The 20,872-nt window shown below is 40.9% G+C and overlaps 2 protein-coding genes across 2 annotated transcripts; both read right to left on the bottom strand.

Moving 5' to 3' along the window:
* Positions 1 to 8,882: 8,882 nt before the first annotated feature.
* Positions 8,883 to 9,827, bottom strand: LOC140128499 (olfactory receptor 2G3-like). Its single transcript, XM_072150197.1, has one exon. It carries the CDS (start codon positions 9,825 to 9,827, stop codon positions 8,883 to 8,885), a length of 945 nt encoding a protein of 314 aa, XP_072006298.1.
* Positions 9,828 to 15,222: 5,395 nt separating this feature from the next.
* LOC140128498 (putative olfactory receptor 2B8) lies at positions 15,223 to 20,449 on the bottom strand. Its single transcript, XM_072150196.1, has 2 exons — positions 19,520 to 20,449; positions 15,223 to 15,282 (listed from the first exon to the last, which is right to left on the bottom strand). The coding sequence occupies exons 1-2, from the start codon at positions 20,447 to 20,449 to the stop codon at positions 15,223 to 15,225; spliced, it is 990 nt and encodes a 329-aa protein (XP_072006297.1).
* Between the last annotated feature and the right edge of the window lie 423 nt (positions 20,450 to 20,872).

The following is a 20,872-nucleotide window of genomic DNA, read 5'->3' as shown; positions in this document are numbered from 1 at the left end:
ATACTACAGTGGGCAGGCTGGGCTGACTGTATACTACAGTGGGCAGGCTGGGCTGGCTGTATACTACTGGGGGCAGGCTGGTCCGAGCTTATACTCGAGTCGGCTTATACTCGAGTATACATGGTAGTAATTTTTCAATATGCATCTGTCTTTTTCTTTTCCATTTGGCTATATACTTTACAGATGTGGAAGTTTAGCAATATAACTAACCCCAACCATTTATTTTCGATATCCTGCATGTGTCGCTTCCCCGATCAGGTCAGCCGGAGTTCACCTTCTTCTTCCCAGTGCATGTAAGTGCTTGGCTTGCAACACAATTTTCAAGTTAAATCCTGCGGTTTGTCCGAATCCGTCGGATCGTCGGACGGCCCACCCCCCGATTTATGTTGCTTAAAAGCTGGTGCAATTTGCGTCAAAATCCGATCGCTTGCGCCAAAAACCTCTTTTAAATCCCTGTCCCAGCAGTGCAAAATGGAAATCGTCGGGATGTCTGGCGAAAAAGCGGTCCGTGGGGCCCTTAGTAAATGAGCCCCATTATGTAGACCTAAGTGTCCTGTAGTTACATGTAGAAAGTGAGTAGCTGGGGTGCTAAAGGAGGTGGAAGGATATACAGAGGAGATGAGGTGGATTGTTATACACAGGGGATAAACAATAAAAAATAGTAAATGCTGTCTCCCTCCCTCCTTGACACTTTGGGCCCCATAAAAGCCTTATATGGCTGCTGCTGTTGTGGTAGTTATCCCCAGTTGTGTCTTTATTGCTATATGTACCTTCTATTATTTGATTTTACAATTAATTCAATGAAGTTAGTTTTGTAAATATTATGAATAGTGCTCGACTTTTTGAAAGGTTTCAGTAAGTTGGGGATGCTGAGTAATAAAATGTCAGCTTTAAGAAATGAATTTATTTTTATTTTCTAAAAATTATTTTTTACTTTATTAGTATTACTTTATTATTATAGTTTTTTTCTTTATTGTTTATGTAATGCAGATTATCTCTGGTACAAAAACATCATAAAAAACTGGAATGTAATCACAGATAAGTAAATATAAGGTACATAAAAAGAAATAAAACAAAGCATCAGAAAGCATATACAGTGGGTATGGAAAGTATTCATTCTCTTTTATCTTTTTTACTCTTTGTTTCAATGCAGCCCATTTGTAAGATCAAAATCTCATTAATGCACACTTTGCACCCCATCTTGTCAGAATAAAAAAAACTGAAATGTAGATATTGTCAGGCACCAGTGGTAGTGGCCCCACTGGACCACCGCGGACGATGACGTAAGCAGAGTCTTGGGAGCAGAGTCTAAGCGGTACCCAGTTTTCACCAGAGTCCGCCGCAAAGAGGGTTGGACTTGCTGCTGCGTGGTACCCCCAGGTCGCTCCACAGACTCGACTTTGTCAGAGGTGGTGGCCAAGGCGAAGTACAAAGTCGTACAAAGCAGCACAGGATCAGAGTCGGGGATGTAGTGGAAGGTCCTAAGAGGCAGGGATGCACGCTGTAGCGAGGAAACCATCGCTGGACTGCGGCTAGGTAAGGGAAGCTGCTGCTGGCGTAAGGGGGCCTATGGAGGCACACAGGTGCTCCTGCAACCCGAAACATGGATCTCAGGAGCACCTGTGACAGATATTTTGGCCTCACCTCTTCTTGGTGTGAAGAATAAACCTCTGCAGAACGGCACATTCCAGGAAGTTGTCCTCAGGCTCCCAAGACCTCTCCTCCGGACTGAACACTTTCCAGTCGATAATAAAGAACCATTTTCCTCTGACCGCCTTCATAACCAGGACCTCTTTTACCTCATAGACATCGGTGGCATCAGCCTCAGGAGCAGGAGGAGGTACCTGTCGGGAGAAGCGGTACAGGATGACTGGCTTTTGGAGGGAGACATGGAAGGAGTTTGGGATGCACATGGTGGGAGGAAGGCACAGCTTATAGACAGAGGATTGATGCGCTTCAGCACCTGGAAAGGACCCAGGAAACATGGCCAAAGTTTATAGCTGGGAATCTTCAGTTGGACATATCTGGAGGAGAGCCACACTTTATGACCTGGAGAAAAAACTGAGCCTGAGTTTTGGTGCGGGCGGGCCCCAAATAGAGATTGACAAGTCTGTTCCCAGGTGGACTTAAGGTCTTCTCCCAACTATTTCACGGGAGGAATATCAGCAGACACAGAGAGAGTCCAGAGAGTTGTAGGAGAATTCAGCCCATGGCGGCAGAGTGGACCTGTCATCCTGTCAGGCCAAATGGCGGAGATTACAGCCCAGGGTCTGATTAACCCTCTAAACTTGTCCATTGGACTGCGGAAGGGTACGCAGGTGAGAAGTCCAGCTTCACTTGAAGTTGACACCACAGGGATTGCCAGAAACGGGAAACAAACTGGACCCCACAGTCCGAGGTAATGTGCAGGGGAAGTCCATGAAGCCGGAAGACAATGCAGGAAGAACAGGCTGGCGAGGCGTGGAGCTGATGGCAGACCTTGCAGTGGAACAAAGTGGCACATCTTGGAGAACGGGGTCTTGCTAGGAGGAAGCTGCCGAAGGTCCAATGGAGCCGCAACAACTAGTTCCTCAGGAGGAATGTAATGCTGAGGAGCTGGTTCTTCCCCAATGATATCCGAGGCACAAGAAAGGGCATCTGCCTTGACGTTCTTTTCTATTGGATGGAAGTGGATCAAGAAATTGAAGCAGGAGAAGAAGAGTGACCATCGGGCTTGTTGTGGATGGAGACGTTAAGCAGTCTGGAGATATTCTTGTGGTCAGTATATATGCAGACTGAAAAGTGAGCTCCCTCCAGAAGATAGCACCACTCTTCTAAGGCCAGTTTGATGGGCAGTAGTTTTCGGTCTCCTATGAAGTAATTCCTCTCTGGAGAGGAGAAAATCCTAGAGAAGAACCCTTTCTGGGTGAGCACCGCTCCAGCTCCCACTGAGGAGGCATCAACCTCCAGCTGGAATGGCTTCTCAGTATCAGGCCGTGTAACTGGAGCAGAGGCGAAGGTGGACTTCAGCTCAGCAGAAGCATCTTCAGCTGCCGTTCTTCTTGGTCAGCGCCAGAATAGAAGATACCAGAGAGGAGAAGTGTGGTATAAATTGCTGGTAGTAATTGGCAAATCTGAGGAATCTCTGTATAGCACATAGTACTACTGGGCAAGGCCACTGGAGAACCACAGATAACTTAGTGGAATCCATATGTAGGCCCTTGTCGGAGATTATGTACCTGAGGAACAGAAGGCTCTTCTGATGAAACTGGCACTTCTCGAGTTTAGCATAAAGGTGACTGGCCCTTAGACATCTGAGGATTTGCCGTACATGGGACTGGTGGGACTCAAGGTCCGTAGAGAACACCAGGATATCATCGAGGTAGACCACGACACAGGTATATAGCAAGTCTCTGAAAATATTGTTGACAAACTCCTGAAATACCGCTGGAGTGTTACAAACGGCATGATGAGGTAATCAAAGTGTCCATCACCAGAATTGAAGGTGGTCTTCCACTCACCGCCTTCAAGGATGCGGATGAGGTTATATGCCCCACATAGGTCTTGTTTGGTAAAGATCTTTGGAGGCAGAGTCTCCGCTTGCTTCTCTGATAAGACATCGGCTAAGTCCATATATGGAGCGGGGAGATCCACCAGAGGCTTGGAGAGGATATGGTGGGCACAGGACAAGGTACCACAAAACAGTGTGACTGGCATTCTGGTCCCCAGCTGAGAACTTCACAGGTATGCCAGTTGTGCTCAGGAGCATGTGTTTGCAACCACGGGAGGCCCAGTAGAACAGAATACGTGGACTGGGGTGGGACATAGAAGGACAGTCTGTACTTATGCAAAGCCCCAACTTGCAAACGCTGGGGCTCTGTGTTATACTGGACTGTGTTGCTGAGAACCTTTCCCACTGAGAGAAGCAATAACCAGCAGCTTCTCCTGATGAAACACGGGAACCCCATTTCCCAGGGCAACTTCCACGAAGTTCCCTGCAGAGCCAGAGTCCAGGAAGGCTGAAGCTTGAACCGGACCCCTTGTTCCATAGCTGAGTAGAACTGGAACATTCAGATGAGGAGAAGCTTTTTTCTCACCTAGGGGCGCTTCACCCAAGAAACCTTAGTTGCAAGCGTTTCCCGAACGCTGTGGAAGAACAGGAAACATCACAGAAGACTGGTCCGGACTAGCACAATAGAGACATAGATTCTCCTGCCTTCGTTGGGAATTCTCTTGAGTAGACAGGCAAGCTCTATCTACCAGCATTGGTTCCTCTGCAGCTGACACGGCATGTGGCTGAAGAGGTCTTTGAAAGGCAGGATCCAAGTGGGGCAGTCGTGGGGTCCTGACTTGCACTTGTTCAAGACGCTGCTCCTCAGAACGCTCAATAAACCGGATGTCAATGTGAGTGGCCAGAGAGATGAGACCACTCAGGGTAGACGGCAGGTCACATGCAGACAGTGCGTCTTTAACCCCTTAAGGACGCAGCCATTTTACAGCTTAAGGCTCAGCCCCATTTTTTGGATTCTGACTTGCGTCGCTTTATATGGTTATAACTTTTGAACACTGTTACTTATCAAATTGATTCTGAGATATTTTTTTCCCCACATGTTGTACTTCATTCTAATGGTAAATGTTGGCTGATAAGTTTTGTGTTTATTTTCCAAAAAAAGAAAAAATGATGAATTTTTTGAAAAATTTCACTTTTTTGAAATTCAAAATCATTACATTTTCAGGTAGATAGATTTACCACCTAAATAAGTTGCTGAATAACATTTCCCATATGTCTATTTTACATTTTCATAATTTTTGAAATGTCTGGATAATATATTTTGATGTCGCGCGGCTTACAAATCGAATAGCGATTTTCCGTATTTTCAAAATTTACTCTTTTGCGGATAAATACTGTTTTGAATTAAATTTTACATATTAAGCATCAAAACCCTCTATATAATCAACCCATTTTCAAATCTGCACCCCTCAAATCAGAAACAGCTTTTAGGAAGATCTTTAACCCCTTGAGATCTTCATAGTAATTGAATCAAAATGGAGGTGAAATTTAGAATGGTCAAATTGTGCCGGTTATACGTTCATTTAGCCGTAAAATTTACACATTTCCAAAAGATAAAAATAGAAAACCCACCATACAATTTGTTCTGCAATTTCTCCCAAGTACAGAGACCCCCGACATGTTGACGTTACTTGTTTTATGGGTGCACAGCGAGGCGCAGAAAGGAAGGAACACCCTGCAGCTGCCAGGATTTTATTTTCTTGTTGCCTCCTTTTGTAGGCTATAAAATTTTCGCTTTTTCGTTATTGGGGCCATGTGATGTCATTTTTTGGGGGGGATGAGATGCTTTTTTCAGTGTTCCCATTTTGGGGTTGGTATCACCTATTGTTGAAAATTTAGGAACTCGTGTTTGAGGGCAGGAGTAAAAAAGCATCAATTCTGTACTGGATTTTTTACTTTTTTTTTGTGTTCACCGTATATCCTAATAATATGTTATCTTTATTCTATGGGTCGATACGATTATGGGGATACCAGACTTGAATATATTTTCTTACATTTTACTAAATTTGTCAAATAAAACCGTAATGTGGGGAAAAATCTATCATTTTTGCATTGCCGTCTTCCAAGTGACTTAACATTTTTACTTTTTTGCCTATGGAGCTGGTTGATGGTTTGTTTTTTTACGGGACATGTTGTTCTTTGCAACAGTATCATTCTGGAGTACATATGTTTTTTGATCACTTTTTATTGCATTTTTTGTAAGATTGAATAGGTAAAAATGACATTTTTTGGTGGGTTTTCAACAGTTTTTTTAACGGCGTTCATCGTACGGGTTCAATAATGATTTATTTTTATTATACAGGTTGTTACAGATGCGGTGATGCTATATATGTGGGGTTTTTGTTATGATTGAGACTTTTTTGGGGGTTATATGTTTATATGTTATGGGGCTTATGGGCATTTTTATTGGTTTATTACTTTATTTTTTATTAAATAACATTTTTTTTACTTTTTCACTTTTTCCACCATTTGACATGAACAAGCAATCATCTGATTGCTTGTTCATGATAATACTCTGCAATACTGATGTATTGCAGGGTATTAGCAGTGTCAGCCTATGCACATGCAGGCATTTAACGGGTTACACGCCTGCGATAGGAGCGCACTCCGATCATGGGTGTTACACTGGGGTGCTGGCTATTAGTTACAGCATGCACCCCGTGTTTTCCAATGCCGGTTCGGCGGATATTTATCCGCAATGGAGCGCTATGGGGTTAATCAGTCCAGTAAGTCCCTTTTTAAATGTTGTGACCAAGGCTGTTTCATTCCAGGTTAGCTCAGAAGCCAGTGTATGGAATTGAACAGCATAATCACCGACAGGCGAGTCCCCTTGATGCAGGTTCAACAGTGTGGTCTCAGCAGAAGACGCCGGTTCCTCAAAGAAGGACCTGAACTCAGCGAAGAAGGAAGTAATATTAGCTGCGACTGGGTCTTTTCTGTCCCAGAGGGGAGTAGCCCATGCCAGGTCCTTCCAGGAGCAGAGGCTGATGATCAAAGCCACCTTAGACTGTTCTGTGACAAACTGTGTCGGCATACGTTCAATGTGCAAGGAGCACTGGGTAATAAAGCCCCCTCACAATTTGGGGTCCCCATCATATTAAGATGGCATGCACAGTCTCAGCTTGGGTTTCACAGATGGTAGATGAACCGGAGTAGCAGGAGGAGCTGCAGGAACTTGCTGCTCACTGCTGTTGAGTAGCCATCAATTGCTGCAACATTTCAGTAATTTGTCCAAGTTGCTGACCTTGTGTGGCAATCTGCTGGGACTGCTGGACCACGATGGTGGTAAGATCAGCCAGCTCAGATAGTTGGACCTTGGGGGATCCATGCCCGGATCTTACTGTCAGGCACCAAGGGTAGTGGACCCACTGGTCCACAGTGGACGATGACGTAAGCCAACACCTGGGAGCGGAGTCTAAGTGGTACTCGGTTTTCACCAGAGTCTGTCACAAAGCTGGTTGGACTTGCTGTGGCGTGGTACCCCCATGTCACTTCACAGGCGTGAGTTTGTCCGTGGTGGCGGCCAAGGTGAAGTAATAAGTCGTATAGCAGAATCATAGTCGGAGACAGTCAGGACAGGCAGCACAGGATCAGAGTCGGGGAAGGTCAGGACATGCAGCATGGGATCCAAGGCAATAACGGAACCAGGGTCACAACGGGAATTCACAACACAAGCACAGGGCATCAGTAAGAAGCTTTTGCTAAGGCTATGAGGCACAAAGATCCGGCAGGGGTCACAGGAAGAGGCTGGCCATTTAAAGGTTGTCAGCGCCAATTAGCGGTGCGCTGGCCCTTTACATTGCAAATGGCCAGCGCGTGTGTGCCCTAGGAGGCGGGGATGTGCATGCTGAAGCAGGGAGACCATTGCTTGAGCGTGGTTAGGTGAGTGAAGCTGCTGCTGGCGTGAGGGGGCACTGGGGGGCACACGGGTGCGCCTGCAGCCCAGAACATGGGTCTCAGGAGTACTCATGACAGATATTTTGCTAATTTATTAAACAAGTAAAACTGAAATATCACATGATCATAAGTATTCAGACCCTTTGCTGAGTATTGAGTCGAAGCAGCTTTTTAGCAAGTACAGTCATGACTCTTCTTGGGAATAATAATAATAATGCAACAAATTTTTCACACCTGGATTTGGGGATCCTCTGCTATTCATCTTTGAAGATCCTCTCCAGGTCCCTCAGGTATGATGGTGAATGTTGGTGAGCAGCCATTTTCAAGTCTTGACCGAGATGCTCAATTGGGTTTAGGTCAGGGCTCTGGTTAGTCCAGTTATGAATGGTTCCAGAGTTGTTCTGAAGCCACTGCTTTGTTATTTTAGCTGTGTGCTAGCCATGGCCAGATCTGTGTCACAATTCTGTCTCTGAGCTCCTTGGGCAGTACTTTAGACCTAATGATTCTCGTGTGAGCTCACATGCACTGTGAGCAGTGAGGTCTTATATAGACAGGTGTGTGCCTTTCCTAATCAAGTCTTAACAGTTTAATTAAACACAGCTGGACTCAAATGAAGGCGTAGAACCATCTCAAGGAGGATCAGAAGTAAATGGACAGCATGTGAGTTAAATATGAGTGTCACAGCAAAAGGTCTGAATACTTATGTATTATGTATATACCATGTGATATTTCAGTTTTTCTTGTTTAATAAATTAGAAAATAATAAGTAAATTTCTTTTTTTATGTCAAGATGGGGTGTAGAGTGCACATTTATGAGCAAAAAATAAACTTTTTTGATCTTACCAATTGTTTCAATGAAACAAAGAGTGAAAAATTTAAAGGAGTCTGAATTCTTTCCGTACCCATTGAACACAGCTATACAGCTATGTTGAAATTTCCAGCAATTTCTCGCCAAATCTTCTTCCTTGTAATTTCCCTAAGTACAAGTTTTACGTCTTTATTTCGCAAGGTGTACATCAGAGGATTTAGCATTGGGGTTATAACAGAGACCATACAGCTTTGGGTCTTACAAAGACTTGGGGCTGTCATGGCAATCGATTGCTGCTTACCGATGACGTGGCAGGGAGCGCTGATCGAAAACAAGATGGTGGCACCCACGCGCCATCAGATTGCAACATATGCAGTATAACTAAAGTAGTAATGTACAGTACATGCAAGATAAGAGTAGTAGTACTGAATAAGCAGAATAAATTAGAAAATAATAAGTAAATTTCTTTTTTTATGTCAAGATGGGGTGTAGAGTGCACATTTATGAGCAAAAAATAAACTTTTTTGATCTTACCAATTGTTTCAATGAAACAAAGAGTGAAAAATTTAAAGGAGTCTGAATTCTTTCCGTACCCATTGAACACAGCTATACAGCTATGTTGAAATTTCAAGCAATTTCTCGCCAAATCTTCTTCCTTGTAATTTCCCTAAGTACAAGTTTTACGTCTTTATTTCGCAAGGTGTATATCAGAGGATTTAGCATTGGGGTTATAACACTGTAAAACAAGGTGGCCATCTTGTCTTGGTTATTGACATGAACACTCCCAGGCCTGAAATATATAATGAAAATGGTGCCATAAAATAATGTAACCACAATAACATGTGATGCACAAGTAGAAAAGGCTTTTTTTCGTCCTGTAGTTGTACGAATCTTCAAGATGCTGAAAATGATTTTGACATATGTAATAAGAATTAAGAAAAAGGGCACAACAGCCACTACTGTAGCACCTAAGAAAATCATAGTTCTATTAAATGTTGTATCACTGCAGGCTAAGTCTATCAAGATGGGTGCCTCACAGAAAAAATGGTTTATTACATTCGGACCACAGAAAGGTAACTGTAATGTATTGAAAGTATGCAGTATTGAATTAGCTATGCCTCCGACCCAGGATGCAGATGCCATTTTCATGCACAAGACCGGATGCATAATATTAGTGTAGTGTAAGGGGCTGCATATAGCCACATAGCGGTCATAGGCCATGGTCAACAGTAGAAAGCACTCGGCCCCTCCAAGAGAGAGGTGAATAAACAGCTGGATGAAACAAGCATCAAAAGCTATGGTTTTCTTTTCTGATAAGAAATTTATGAGCATTTTGGGAACAACACTTGACGTATAACAGATGTCCAACAAGGATAGATTTTTCAAAAAGAAGTACATGGGAGTGTTGAGTCGAGGGTGAATGCTACTAATACATATAATCACTATATTACCAAATAAGGAAAAAATGTAACATGTGAGAAATACAATGAAGAGCACTATCTGCGTGTCCTTCTTGTCTGTAAGTCCAAGTAAGATGAACTCTTCCACAGTGGTGAAATTACTTAGGATCATTTCAACAGTCTGAAAGCAAAGATGTACATTATACAAAGGAATACTACTATGTTAATGTAATTCCTTCAAATCAGTATATTTTATGTTTAATTTTTTTGGTTATGGGAATGTATTTCACTTCATTCATTGTTCCCAAACTGGTTTCACCCCAATTACTTAACCTTATTGGCATTAGATGTGGATGGTAATAGGTCGAACACCATGTTCTCGTTTACAGTGGCATCATTACAGATCGTACCTCCAAACAGTTGATGGTGATTAAAGATATTAGACATATAGGGGGACATTTATGAAGACATGTATGCCAGGACAGGTAGAGTGAGAGGGAGCAGGGCATTCCCTTCAGGCACAGAGAGTAGTGTCTTTCACAGAATTGAAGAGGTCTGTGAAGTCAGTGTGCCAAACCTCCAACTCCGACTCATCATTTTCCCTTGACTCCAACTCCCTCAACATGGGGGAAGTTTAAGTGATACATTTACAGTAATAATAAGGCTTTTTATCACCATTGTGATACTGGCATACTGTAAAGAATCTGCAGAGACCATACAGCTTTGGGTCTTACAAAGACTTGGGGCTGTCATGGCAATCGATTGCTGGTTACCGATGACGTGGCAGGGAGCGCTGATCGAAAACAAGATGGTGGCACCCACGCGCCATCAGATTGCAACATATGCAGTATAACTAAAGTAGTAATGTACAGTACATGCAAGATAAGAGTAGTAGTACTGAATAAGCAGGATAAGAGTAGTATATGTTTGGGATAAGAATAGTAGCAGTATATGAGCAGAATAAGAGTAGTAGTAGTATAAGTGCAGGATAAGAGTAATAGTACTATATGTGCAGGATAAGAGTAGAAGTAGTATATGTGCAGGATAAGAGTAATAGTACTATATGTGCAGGATAGAAGTAATAGTGCTATATGTGCAGGATAAGAGTAGAAGTAGTATATGTGCAGGATAAGAGTAATAGTACTATATGTGCAGGATAAGAGTAATAGTACTATATGTGCAGGATAAGAGTAATAGTGCTATATGTGTAGGATAAGAGTAGAAGTAGTATATGTGCAGGATAAGAGTAATAGTGCTATATGTGCAGGATAACAGTAGAAGTATTATATGTGCAGGATAAGAGTAATAGTACTATATGTGCAGGATACGAGTAATAGTGCTATATGTGCAGGATAAGAGTAATAGTACTATATGTGCAGGATAAGAGTAATAGTGCTATATGTGTAGGATAAGAGTAGAAGTAGTATATGTGCAGGATAAGAGTAATAGTGCTATATGTGCAGGATAACAGTAGAAGTATTATATGTGCAGGATAAGAGTAATAGTACTATATGTGCAGGATACGAGTAATAGTGCTATATGTGCAGGATAAGAGTAGAAGTAGTATATGTGCAGGATAAGAGTAATAGTGCTATACGTGCAGGATAAGAGTAGAAGTAGTATATGTGCAGGATAAGAGTAATAGTACTATATGTGCAGGATAAGAGTAATAGTGCTTTATGTGCAGGATAGGTGTAGTACTACTATGTGTGTAGGATAAGAGTAGTAGTTTATGTGCAAGATAGTAGTAGTAGTACGTTATGTGCAGGATAAGGGTAGTAGTACTATATGTATAGGATAAAGGTAGCCAACACACATACAAAACACAAACACAGACTTTAATTGACTCTGCATTCAGCTCTATAGACATCCTGAGGATGCAGAGAGAGTTAAAGTTGCAACCAACAAGGGATTTCCAGTATTGTATAGTGGCTTTGTGTGGCATTGGTTTATTAGGGTAGTAAAAGCCTATAAAAATCTCTTGAGGCACTCAGTTCTGTGGAGTTCACAGTTATTTTGCCTTATGCCATACCAGAACGCGACCCCACCAGGCTGCACCAGTAGAAGAAACCACTGCAATGTCCAATACGAACATGCGCTTAGTATGGTTCACCTCACTCACTTCACCACCACTACACTATAGTTCTTTTACGCTTGTCCCCTTTTTTCTTTCCATTTTTCCCCTTTTTATAGTGGCTTTGTATAATACAGATGTACTTATGAATAACATGACCTGATAGCTAAACCTATTTTTGATTACACATATGTGAATTTACCCTACATTTAATCATCTATATATCTATCTCTGTATTATATCCTATCTATCTATCTATCTAAGCTAAAATTACTGAATAGATGTCGAAGGTTATACTGCATACTTTGATAAAAATAGCTTAGTGTCATTACAAATAGTTTTAGGCCTATAACATGTATCAGATGTTTTGCAATAAAAAATAAATACATTTTGAGGTCAGTATATTACTAGAAGTGTATCTATGGCAGATCCATTGCATTTCACATCTAGTTAGAGCACACAAAGGTAGATTCATCGCAGAAATTGATGTGACTTAAAAATCTATCTTTTTTCAACTAAGGATATATTTGAGGTTACATGTGCACATTAAGATTTCTTATGCCAGAACCATGTATGTATCATAATAGGAGGGTAAGTAAAAAGGACAGGTTTGCACACAAATACACTTTAGAAGGACTAAATGCTTCAAAATCTGCTGCACGAAAAACATGCACATGATATATTCAGAACTGTGTCAAATCAGCTAAATGAAGTGCTTTTCAGTTTTGTAGGAAGATATCCCTCACTCTTAATGTATCAATTTCTACAAATCCTGTTACAAATTATTCTACTGATCCAGACATGTTGCTCAGTATCAACATAACCCAACTACCACCTTCAAAAGGAAAGGTTCACCGGATAGATTAGGGGGCATATATCAATTTGGGCGCAGGGTGGCACTTGAAGTGTGCTGTATTTTTCTGTGTGATATACTTTTTTGGCGCAGGAGATTAATGATTTGGCACACCAAAAGGTTAAGAACTGTCTCCACATTCATATGGTGAAATATAAATCACTAGACCAGATTCTAGCTGCTGTAAATGTGCACCACAAATTGCACCACCAAACAATTTGGAAAAATAGAAGCGCTGGCAAAGTGTTGGATTTACCACAAGCAGCCTCTGAGTTTTGTGCCCAAAAACAAAACAAACCACCAAAATTGTGGCGCCAACACGTCATAAATAAGATGCAAGAGGCACAGAAAAAAAATCCCACCAGGTTTTCCTTTGAAAAGCGATAATAAATAACCCCCATTATTACCTTTTACTTTAGTAACATTAATGTAGCACGCAGCAGAACAATGTCAGAATAAAACGTGACCATGAATGATATTAGCATTAGCACATGTCTCAGTTCCAGCCATGTTGATATAAGTGCAAGGTCTGCACAAGTTCCATTTGTAATCCCTCTTCTCTCCCTACAGGCTTCTTATTTTTGTGCCTCTGATGAATAAAAAAATTATGTGACAAAATGAAATAAAAAGTAAACTTTCTCATTAAATTCAGTGAACTTTTTCCACTAGACATTTTCATAGGTGAGTTTTGGGATGAAATGATCATTAACCCCGTAGGGCATTTTTTGGCCACAAAAACACAAACCCATTTTTTAAAATGTGCTACTAGTGGTTGTAGCTTTGGAACGCTTTAACATATCCAAGTGATTTTAAGATTGTTTTCTTGTGACACACTGTGCTTCAAATTAGGGTAAAAGTTTGGATAATATCTTTTGTCTATAGTTAAAGAAAAAGATGGAAATTTGTCAATAATTTTGAAAGATTCTCTATTTCCAAAGTTTTAAATTCTTTACTTTTCAGGCAGATAGTCATAGCACCCAAAGTAATTCATAACTTTCATTTCCAAGATGTCTGCTGTATGTTGACATGTTTTTTTAAGCATCCACTCATTTTTCTATAATGCTATGAGGCTTAGAATTTGGGTGCGGTTTTTAAATTTTGGGGGGATTTTCTGCATTTTACAGGCATCTGCTCATCTTTCAAGTGACTGTGAGAGGCCTAAATAATAGAAAAATCCCATTAATTACCCCACAGAAAACAATTGATTTTATAATTATTTTTTATACAATATATTAAAGTTGGCCAAAAAATTAAACATTCACAATGGACAGAAAGCTCCACAAAGTTTGATACCCAATTTCTCCAGAGCTTGCCGATATCTCATCTGTGGCTTTGAAATGCCCGGTCAGATGCTTGGAGTTTTTATAAATATATATGAGATGTTAATGCTTGTTAACACAATGGGGCAGATTTACTTACCCGGTCCATTCGCGTTCCAGTGGCGGCTTCTCCGACGAGTGTTCGGGTCTTCCGGCGATTCATGAAGGTCCTGCGCCCGATGTCCACCAGGTGTCGCTGCTGCGCCGAGGTCTGTCGAGTAGCGTCGGAGTTCACTGATCTCTTCCTGGTGCATGTAAGTATGGCGGAAATATTCGGGTAACACGTCTGGAAGACGCGAATCGGGCCCTTAGTAAAAGACCCCCATTATGTTTGTGCCCTTATCCACACTGATTATGGACACGAAGAAGGACTGATTCTTGCATTGAAGATATTGGGGCTTATTTCCTAAGGGTCCTGCGACCGCATTTCCGCCGTGAGACAGGGATTTATAAGGAGATTGTGTCGCACGCGATTGGATTTTGATATGGATCAGAAATGGGGGGGGGGGGGCGGGCATCAGACGATCCGACTGATTCGGATAGATTGGGATTGGGATTTAACTTTGAAATTGTGTCACAAGCCTTGCACTTACATACACCAGGAAGAAGAAGGTGAACTCCGGCGGACCTGAACAGGGAGCGACACATGCAGGATATCGGGTGATATCACGATGTAAGTGAATCGTGGCACAGAGCATTCTCGTCGTACACTCCGGATCGTGGAACACGCAGGACCAGGTAAGTACATTTGCCCCATTATATGGGGATTGTGGATGAATAAAGGATCACAAAGGGTTTTCCATTTTGACCATATCGGAGTGGTGGGATGGATCTTCAAAATAAAGCAGATTGCTTTCCTAATAAGGAGTAGAACACTAACTTTTAAGTGTTTCTTGTGTGTTTTGGACATTTGTGAGAGCATGCTCTTTGTCAGTTGCTCCTTTGCTTAACCCCATATTCTCCGGGGAATGATCTAATTCCATTTTTTGTTTTAACTCCCTGTATCCTTGGTTCTACAGCATAAAAACCCATAAGCCTGATGTGATTTTACAGATAAGATCCTTTTTCATGGAATCCAAGATATGGGCATCTTTAGTAATGTTCCCCCTCCCACCTCTCATTCTGACTCATCTTTGCCTTGGATGAATCAGACAGTGGGATTGTAGAGGTTGGTATAATTTCAGATGTTCATATATTGGACTTTATAGTACTATTCTGGTATCAGATTTAGGGCTCCTACAAACTAGATGTGGTTGGTCTGTGGTTGGACTGTGTTGTGTCCTGTGTTATTGCCTATAATAACCTTTTAATTTCCCTAGTTTTAGCACCTATCCACCCAGCATGGTCCTTCCATTTTTTGCCTCTGTTTTAACGTCCTTTGCTCTGCACAAAATAAAGCTTCACATATAAACCAATAAGTTAATAGAAGCTTGTTAATTGAAGTTTGGTGGCAGATGTCATCCAGGCTCCATTTTACAGTTATGCAACCAACCAGGAGGCTGGATTAAGCAAGTCCATTTTCACTGTTATTGCCCTGGACAAAGCTCAGTGCAAAGGAAAACATACTAATAACCAAATTTTTTTTTTTAATGTAAACCAAAATATAATTCTTTTGGTTTAAAGTTTTATGTATATGTCAAGGATCTTATTTTTGTCTGCTAGGTTTGTGGAAAGGGGGAATGTAGAGATGTGCAGTGTAACATTATCCTTATACTATTGCATCCACAAATGTTTGCAAATAAAAAAAGTGGTTACAAATAAAAATGCAATAAATGTAATATATAAAGCTGAGTTTATGTATGTATGTCTGCTAAAGGAATCTGTACCATTACACTCACCAAATTTTGCACAGTTGTTGCCAAAATTTTCACCCCACACTTTCCAAAATCCACTTATTATCCACCGTATACAGGAGCCATTGTCTGCTGCTGCTGTGTAATAAGTATAAGACCCTTTATGTGTGAGGTAAGATGAATAGGGATACAGAGATAGGGGGGGATTTATCAGAAATGCCTGAGGTAAAACTGTTCCAGTTGCCCATGGAAACCAATCAGAGATCAGCAGTAATTTAACAGCTGTGGAAAAATGAAAGTTGAGCTCTGATTGGTTGCATTGGGCAACGAGAGCATTCCTGCTCTCAGACACTTCTGATAAATCTCCCCATAGACAAAGTTACAGAGATTGGAATGAAAGTGCCTGAGACAGATAGTTACTGTAATGATAATGCCCGAGACAGACGTCACTGGAATGAGAGTGCCAGAGACAGTCACTGGAATGAGAGTGCCAGAGACAGACAGGCACTGGAATGAAAGTGCCAGAGACAGACAGTCGCTGGAGTGAGTGTGCCAGAGAAAGTCACTGGAATGAGAGTGACAGAGACAAAGAGTCGCTGGAATGAGAGTGCCAGAGACAGACAGGCATTGAAATAAGAGTGCCAGAGACAGACAATCACTGGAATGAGTGTGCCAGAGACAGTCACTGGAATGAGAGTGCCAGAGACAGACAGGCATTGAAATGAGAGTGCCAGAGACAGACAGTCACTGGAATGAGAATGTCAGAGACAGACAGTCACTGGAATCAGAGTGCCAGAGACAGACAGTCACTGGAATCAGAGTGCCAGAGACAGATAGTCACTGGAATCAGAGTGCCGGTGATAGTCACTGAAAGGGACCGCCAGCAACAGACAGTCACTGAGACTGCCAGCGACAGACAGTCACTAAAAGAGACTGCTGGTGACAAACCATCACTGAAAGAGACCGCCGGTGACAGACAGTCACTGAAGGAAACTGCCAGCAACAGAGATGGTCAAAGACAGTTTGAGACAGTCTATACATACATATAAAATATTTTTTGTTAATCCATTAAATTTTTTTCAGCTAAGAGCAGTTAATTACTATCCCGGGAAATGCCAGGAACTACAGCTAGTAGACAATATATGGATATGAAAGCTTTATATATTAAATGTATATATTCTGAGTGTACGTCCACTAAAGGAATCTGCACCGTCGCGGTTACAGTCACCAAATTTTGCTGCTGTGGAAGTTGGAAGCTGAGCTGTGATTGGTTGCTGTTCTGCCACAGGTCATTAACATGAGCGCTGAGCTGTGATTGGTTACTTAAGGCAATGAACATAATACAGCTTAAGTGTGAGGTAAGATGTGAAGTAATATGTGAGATAATGATAACCGCCATATACAGGAGCCATTGTCTGCTGTTGCAATAAGCAACTAACAGCAGTTCAGATTCTATTTTGTCACAGGTCATTAATATTAGCTCTGAGCTTTGATAGGTTTCTATAGGCCAGTGATGGTAAACCTTTTAGAGACCACGTGCCCAAGCTACAACCAAAACCCAATTATTTATCGTGAAGTGCCAACATGACAATTTAAACAGTAACTTATTGCTCCCTGTTCTTCCACAACATTCGATCATATCAGCCCCCTGAGTACTCCAATATAGTTGCAAGTAAGACATCATTGTAGCTACTCTCCAGGGTCTCTCTGAACAGGAATCATAGGGCCAGCAAGGGACTTCAAAAGTTAATCTGTTCCTGTTCACACCTTCTCACTCTTCCTGCAGTTCCAATAAGTCAAGGATGTGTCACCTTAAAAGAGCGTTGAGAGCAGCATCTCAAGTCGTCTGGGGCGACTGCCTGGTGAACTCTGTCTTGGGGTGACAGCCTGGGTGCCCACAGGAAGGGCTCTGAGTGCCACCTCTGACACACGTGCCATAGGCTGCGTTCACACATTGCGTTAAGTTTGTATTAAAGCATGCATTTTCAAACACATCGCAACAGCTGTGAAGAGATTTGCCTAATTACATTGTTGCCAACAATGCTTTTATAAAAAAGCATGCGTCAATGTGATATGATCACAGGGATATCAAATCTACATAGGTTTTAATAGGTGTTAATACATTTTACCAAAAATTAAAACCATTTGTACCAAAAAATAATTATTACTTTTACCATATTCTGACTCCAATAACTTTTTCATATTTAGGAGTACGGAGATGAATAAGGTGTCATTTTTTTCCAGGACAACCTGATGTTTTCATTGCTGCCAATTTGGGGCTTGTGCAATCTTTAGATCAGTTTTTATTACATTTTTATTTGTTGTGAAAGGACAAAAAAGTGACAATTCGGAATGATCTTTATTGTGTCAACATCACTAGGGATTGAAATTTGAGAATTTTTTTTCATGGGCAGACCCCCTTTAAGTTAAGGAGTGTAACAACAGGGAGTAGCCATAGCAGCTGGTATGGGTACTGTCATCCGACCTGACACTAATATTGGAAGTTGTGCACCAATGTATACATATTATTCTGCACATTGTGAATGTTTTGTTTATGGATTCTCTATTATAAGGTTTTTACTTTTATTATATATTAGAAATCAGGAAATAACCAATCATCAATTCCCATGGGAAGCCAACAATGTATAGGGTCAATATACAGGCCCTACTTAAGAACATCCGACTTACAGCCGACCCCAAGTTACAAACAGACCTCTGTATGTTGGTAATTACTGTACTTTAGACTTAGGCTACAATTATCAGCTGTAAGAGTTATCAAAGGTGTCTGCAATTAGCTTTATTGTTAATCCTTGTTCTTATGACAACCCAAAAGTTTTTATATCCAATGGTCACATAGATCAAAATAATTTTGGCTGGAGTTACAATTATAAAATATACAGTTCCAACTTACATACAAATTCAACTTAAGAACAAACCTACAGAACCTATGTTGTACGTAACCCGGGGACTGCCTGTACACTGAGATCTAGTGAACTCTGACAGAGACAAAACAGTAGATTCAAACACTCCAAGGGGATACCAAGGCTAACTATACCACGCGACAAACACTGTACACCAACTAGTAGGACACACAATACAACAGAAAGACACTGTATAGCAGGTGGTAACACTGTTTGCAAGAGCTGTTAAATTATAAGAACTTACCGTTAGAACATAAACAGATCTATAAATGAACCACTGCAACAACTTTAGTGATCAGTAACATTCAACTGAAAAAACTTACACATAGAAGGATTTTATAAATGCAATGAATATTACATGATATGACTAGAATATATTTTGGATTTATGTATTTGGTTAAACCTTGATGTAATTAGGGAAGCAGCATTCATACGCAATTCATGATCTAACATTACATACATGGATTGAATTAAATCCTTACACTTTGGTTTGGATATTGTAAGAAACTTCTGTGACTACCCTGATGAACTAATTCCTAACATGAATTGATATTATATATATATAAATTTTATATTTTATTTATATTTATAAAATGTAGAAAGATTATAGCTGTGCAATTTATTGTACCCTCTTCATACTCATGTGTTCCCCTGTGTGTTCACCACAACTCCACAGATTGTTTTCCTGTGTAGATAGTATATCCTATGTATAGCACTAACAGGATCATCTATTAAATCCTAGAATATTTGATTTGTGTAATTAGTTTGCTACCCATTTCAGTTGTATCACTTCCATGTGATCATCAGCGTGACCAATAGTCCAAAACCTGTTGCCCAATGTGAACTACCTCGTGTGAATGACCAGATCATTTGTTTGACCTGACTTTTTTTGGACTAAGTCTACAAGTGCTCCAATCACATCCTTATTCCTCAACGTGTATATCATAGGATTCAGCATTGGGGTTATAACACTATAGAACAAAGTGGCCATCTTGTCTTGGTTCACCCCATGGGTTGATCCAGGTCTCATATATATAAATATGGCGGCGCCATAAAAGAGGGATACAACTGTAATGTGTGAAGCACAGGTGGAGAAGGCCTTCCTCCGCCCTACAGATGTTCTTATCTTCAGTATGCTGGAAATGATGTAACAATATGTAATAAGGATAAGAAAAAATGGAACCATTGCTACAAACATGGCAAAGAAGAAAAGAACTGTCTTATTAAAAGATGTATCTGCACAGGCCAGCTCCAGGATTAAAGGGACCTCACAGAAAAAGTGATTAAGTACATTTGGACCACAGAAGGGCAACTGCAATGCGAGGACAGTGTTCACAATGGAGTTTAGTGTACCACCAACCCAGGAACCAGTCGCCATTGCAATGCACAAGATGGGATGCATAATATTTGTGTAGTGTAAAGGGGCACATATAGCCACGTATCGGTCATAGGCCATTGACAACAAGAGGTAACACTCTGTACTTCCTAAAGAGAGATGAATGAACATCTGTGTGGCACAACCATTGAAGGATATAGTTTTTTTCACTGCCAAGAAATGAATGAGCATTTTTGGGACAATACATGATGTGTAACAGATGTCCAAAAATGACAGATTACTCAAGAAAAAATACATAGGGGTGTGAAGACGGGAGCTTATTCTACTGAGAATAATAATGATTATGTTACCAACGAGGGAAATAATATAAAAATATAGAAATATAACAAATAACAGAATCTGAATATCCCTGTTGCTGGTCAGTCCAAGAAGAATGAATTCTTCCACTCTCCTGTAGTTAGATAGATTCAATCCAATGGAAGTGTTGTGTAAAATCATTGTGCCCCAAATTTCAATCTGAAATATTCATCAGCCACCTATAGAAAAACAGATATATAAACTAAGACAGCTACATATATAAGAAACTGCTCATGTCCAATGAAGATCTAGACTAAACAAATACATTTTGCGTTCAGTGGACCAATGATTATGGAGAACGTAATTTATACGTGGTATACGTCACTCCTATTGGTTGTAGGGTGCTACGGGTAGGCTACCAACCCAGATCTGCAAAATAACAATAACCCGGCACTCCAAATTCTTGTAGAAAGACAATTTTCATTTTATTTAATAAATTTCTAGTAATCCAAAATTCATTTGACTTTTCGGTCTCACTGACCTTCTACAGAAACAGATTACTGGGGGTAAAGTGGACCGGATAGTAGCCAGCCCTAGGCTGCAGTTAACACGCTGTCTAGGGCG

This window comes from Engystomops pustulosus, chromosome 4, assembly GCF_040894005.1.
Source record: "Engystomops pustulosus chromosome 4, aEngPut4.maternal, whole genome shotgun sequence".
NCBI lineage: Eukaryota > Metazoa > Chordata > Amphibia > Anura > Leptodactylidae > Engystomops > Engystomops pustulosus.
This window is presented reverse-complemented; position numbering and strand designations above follow the sequence as displayed.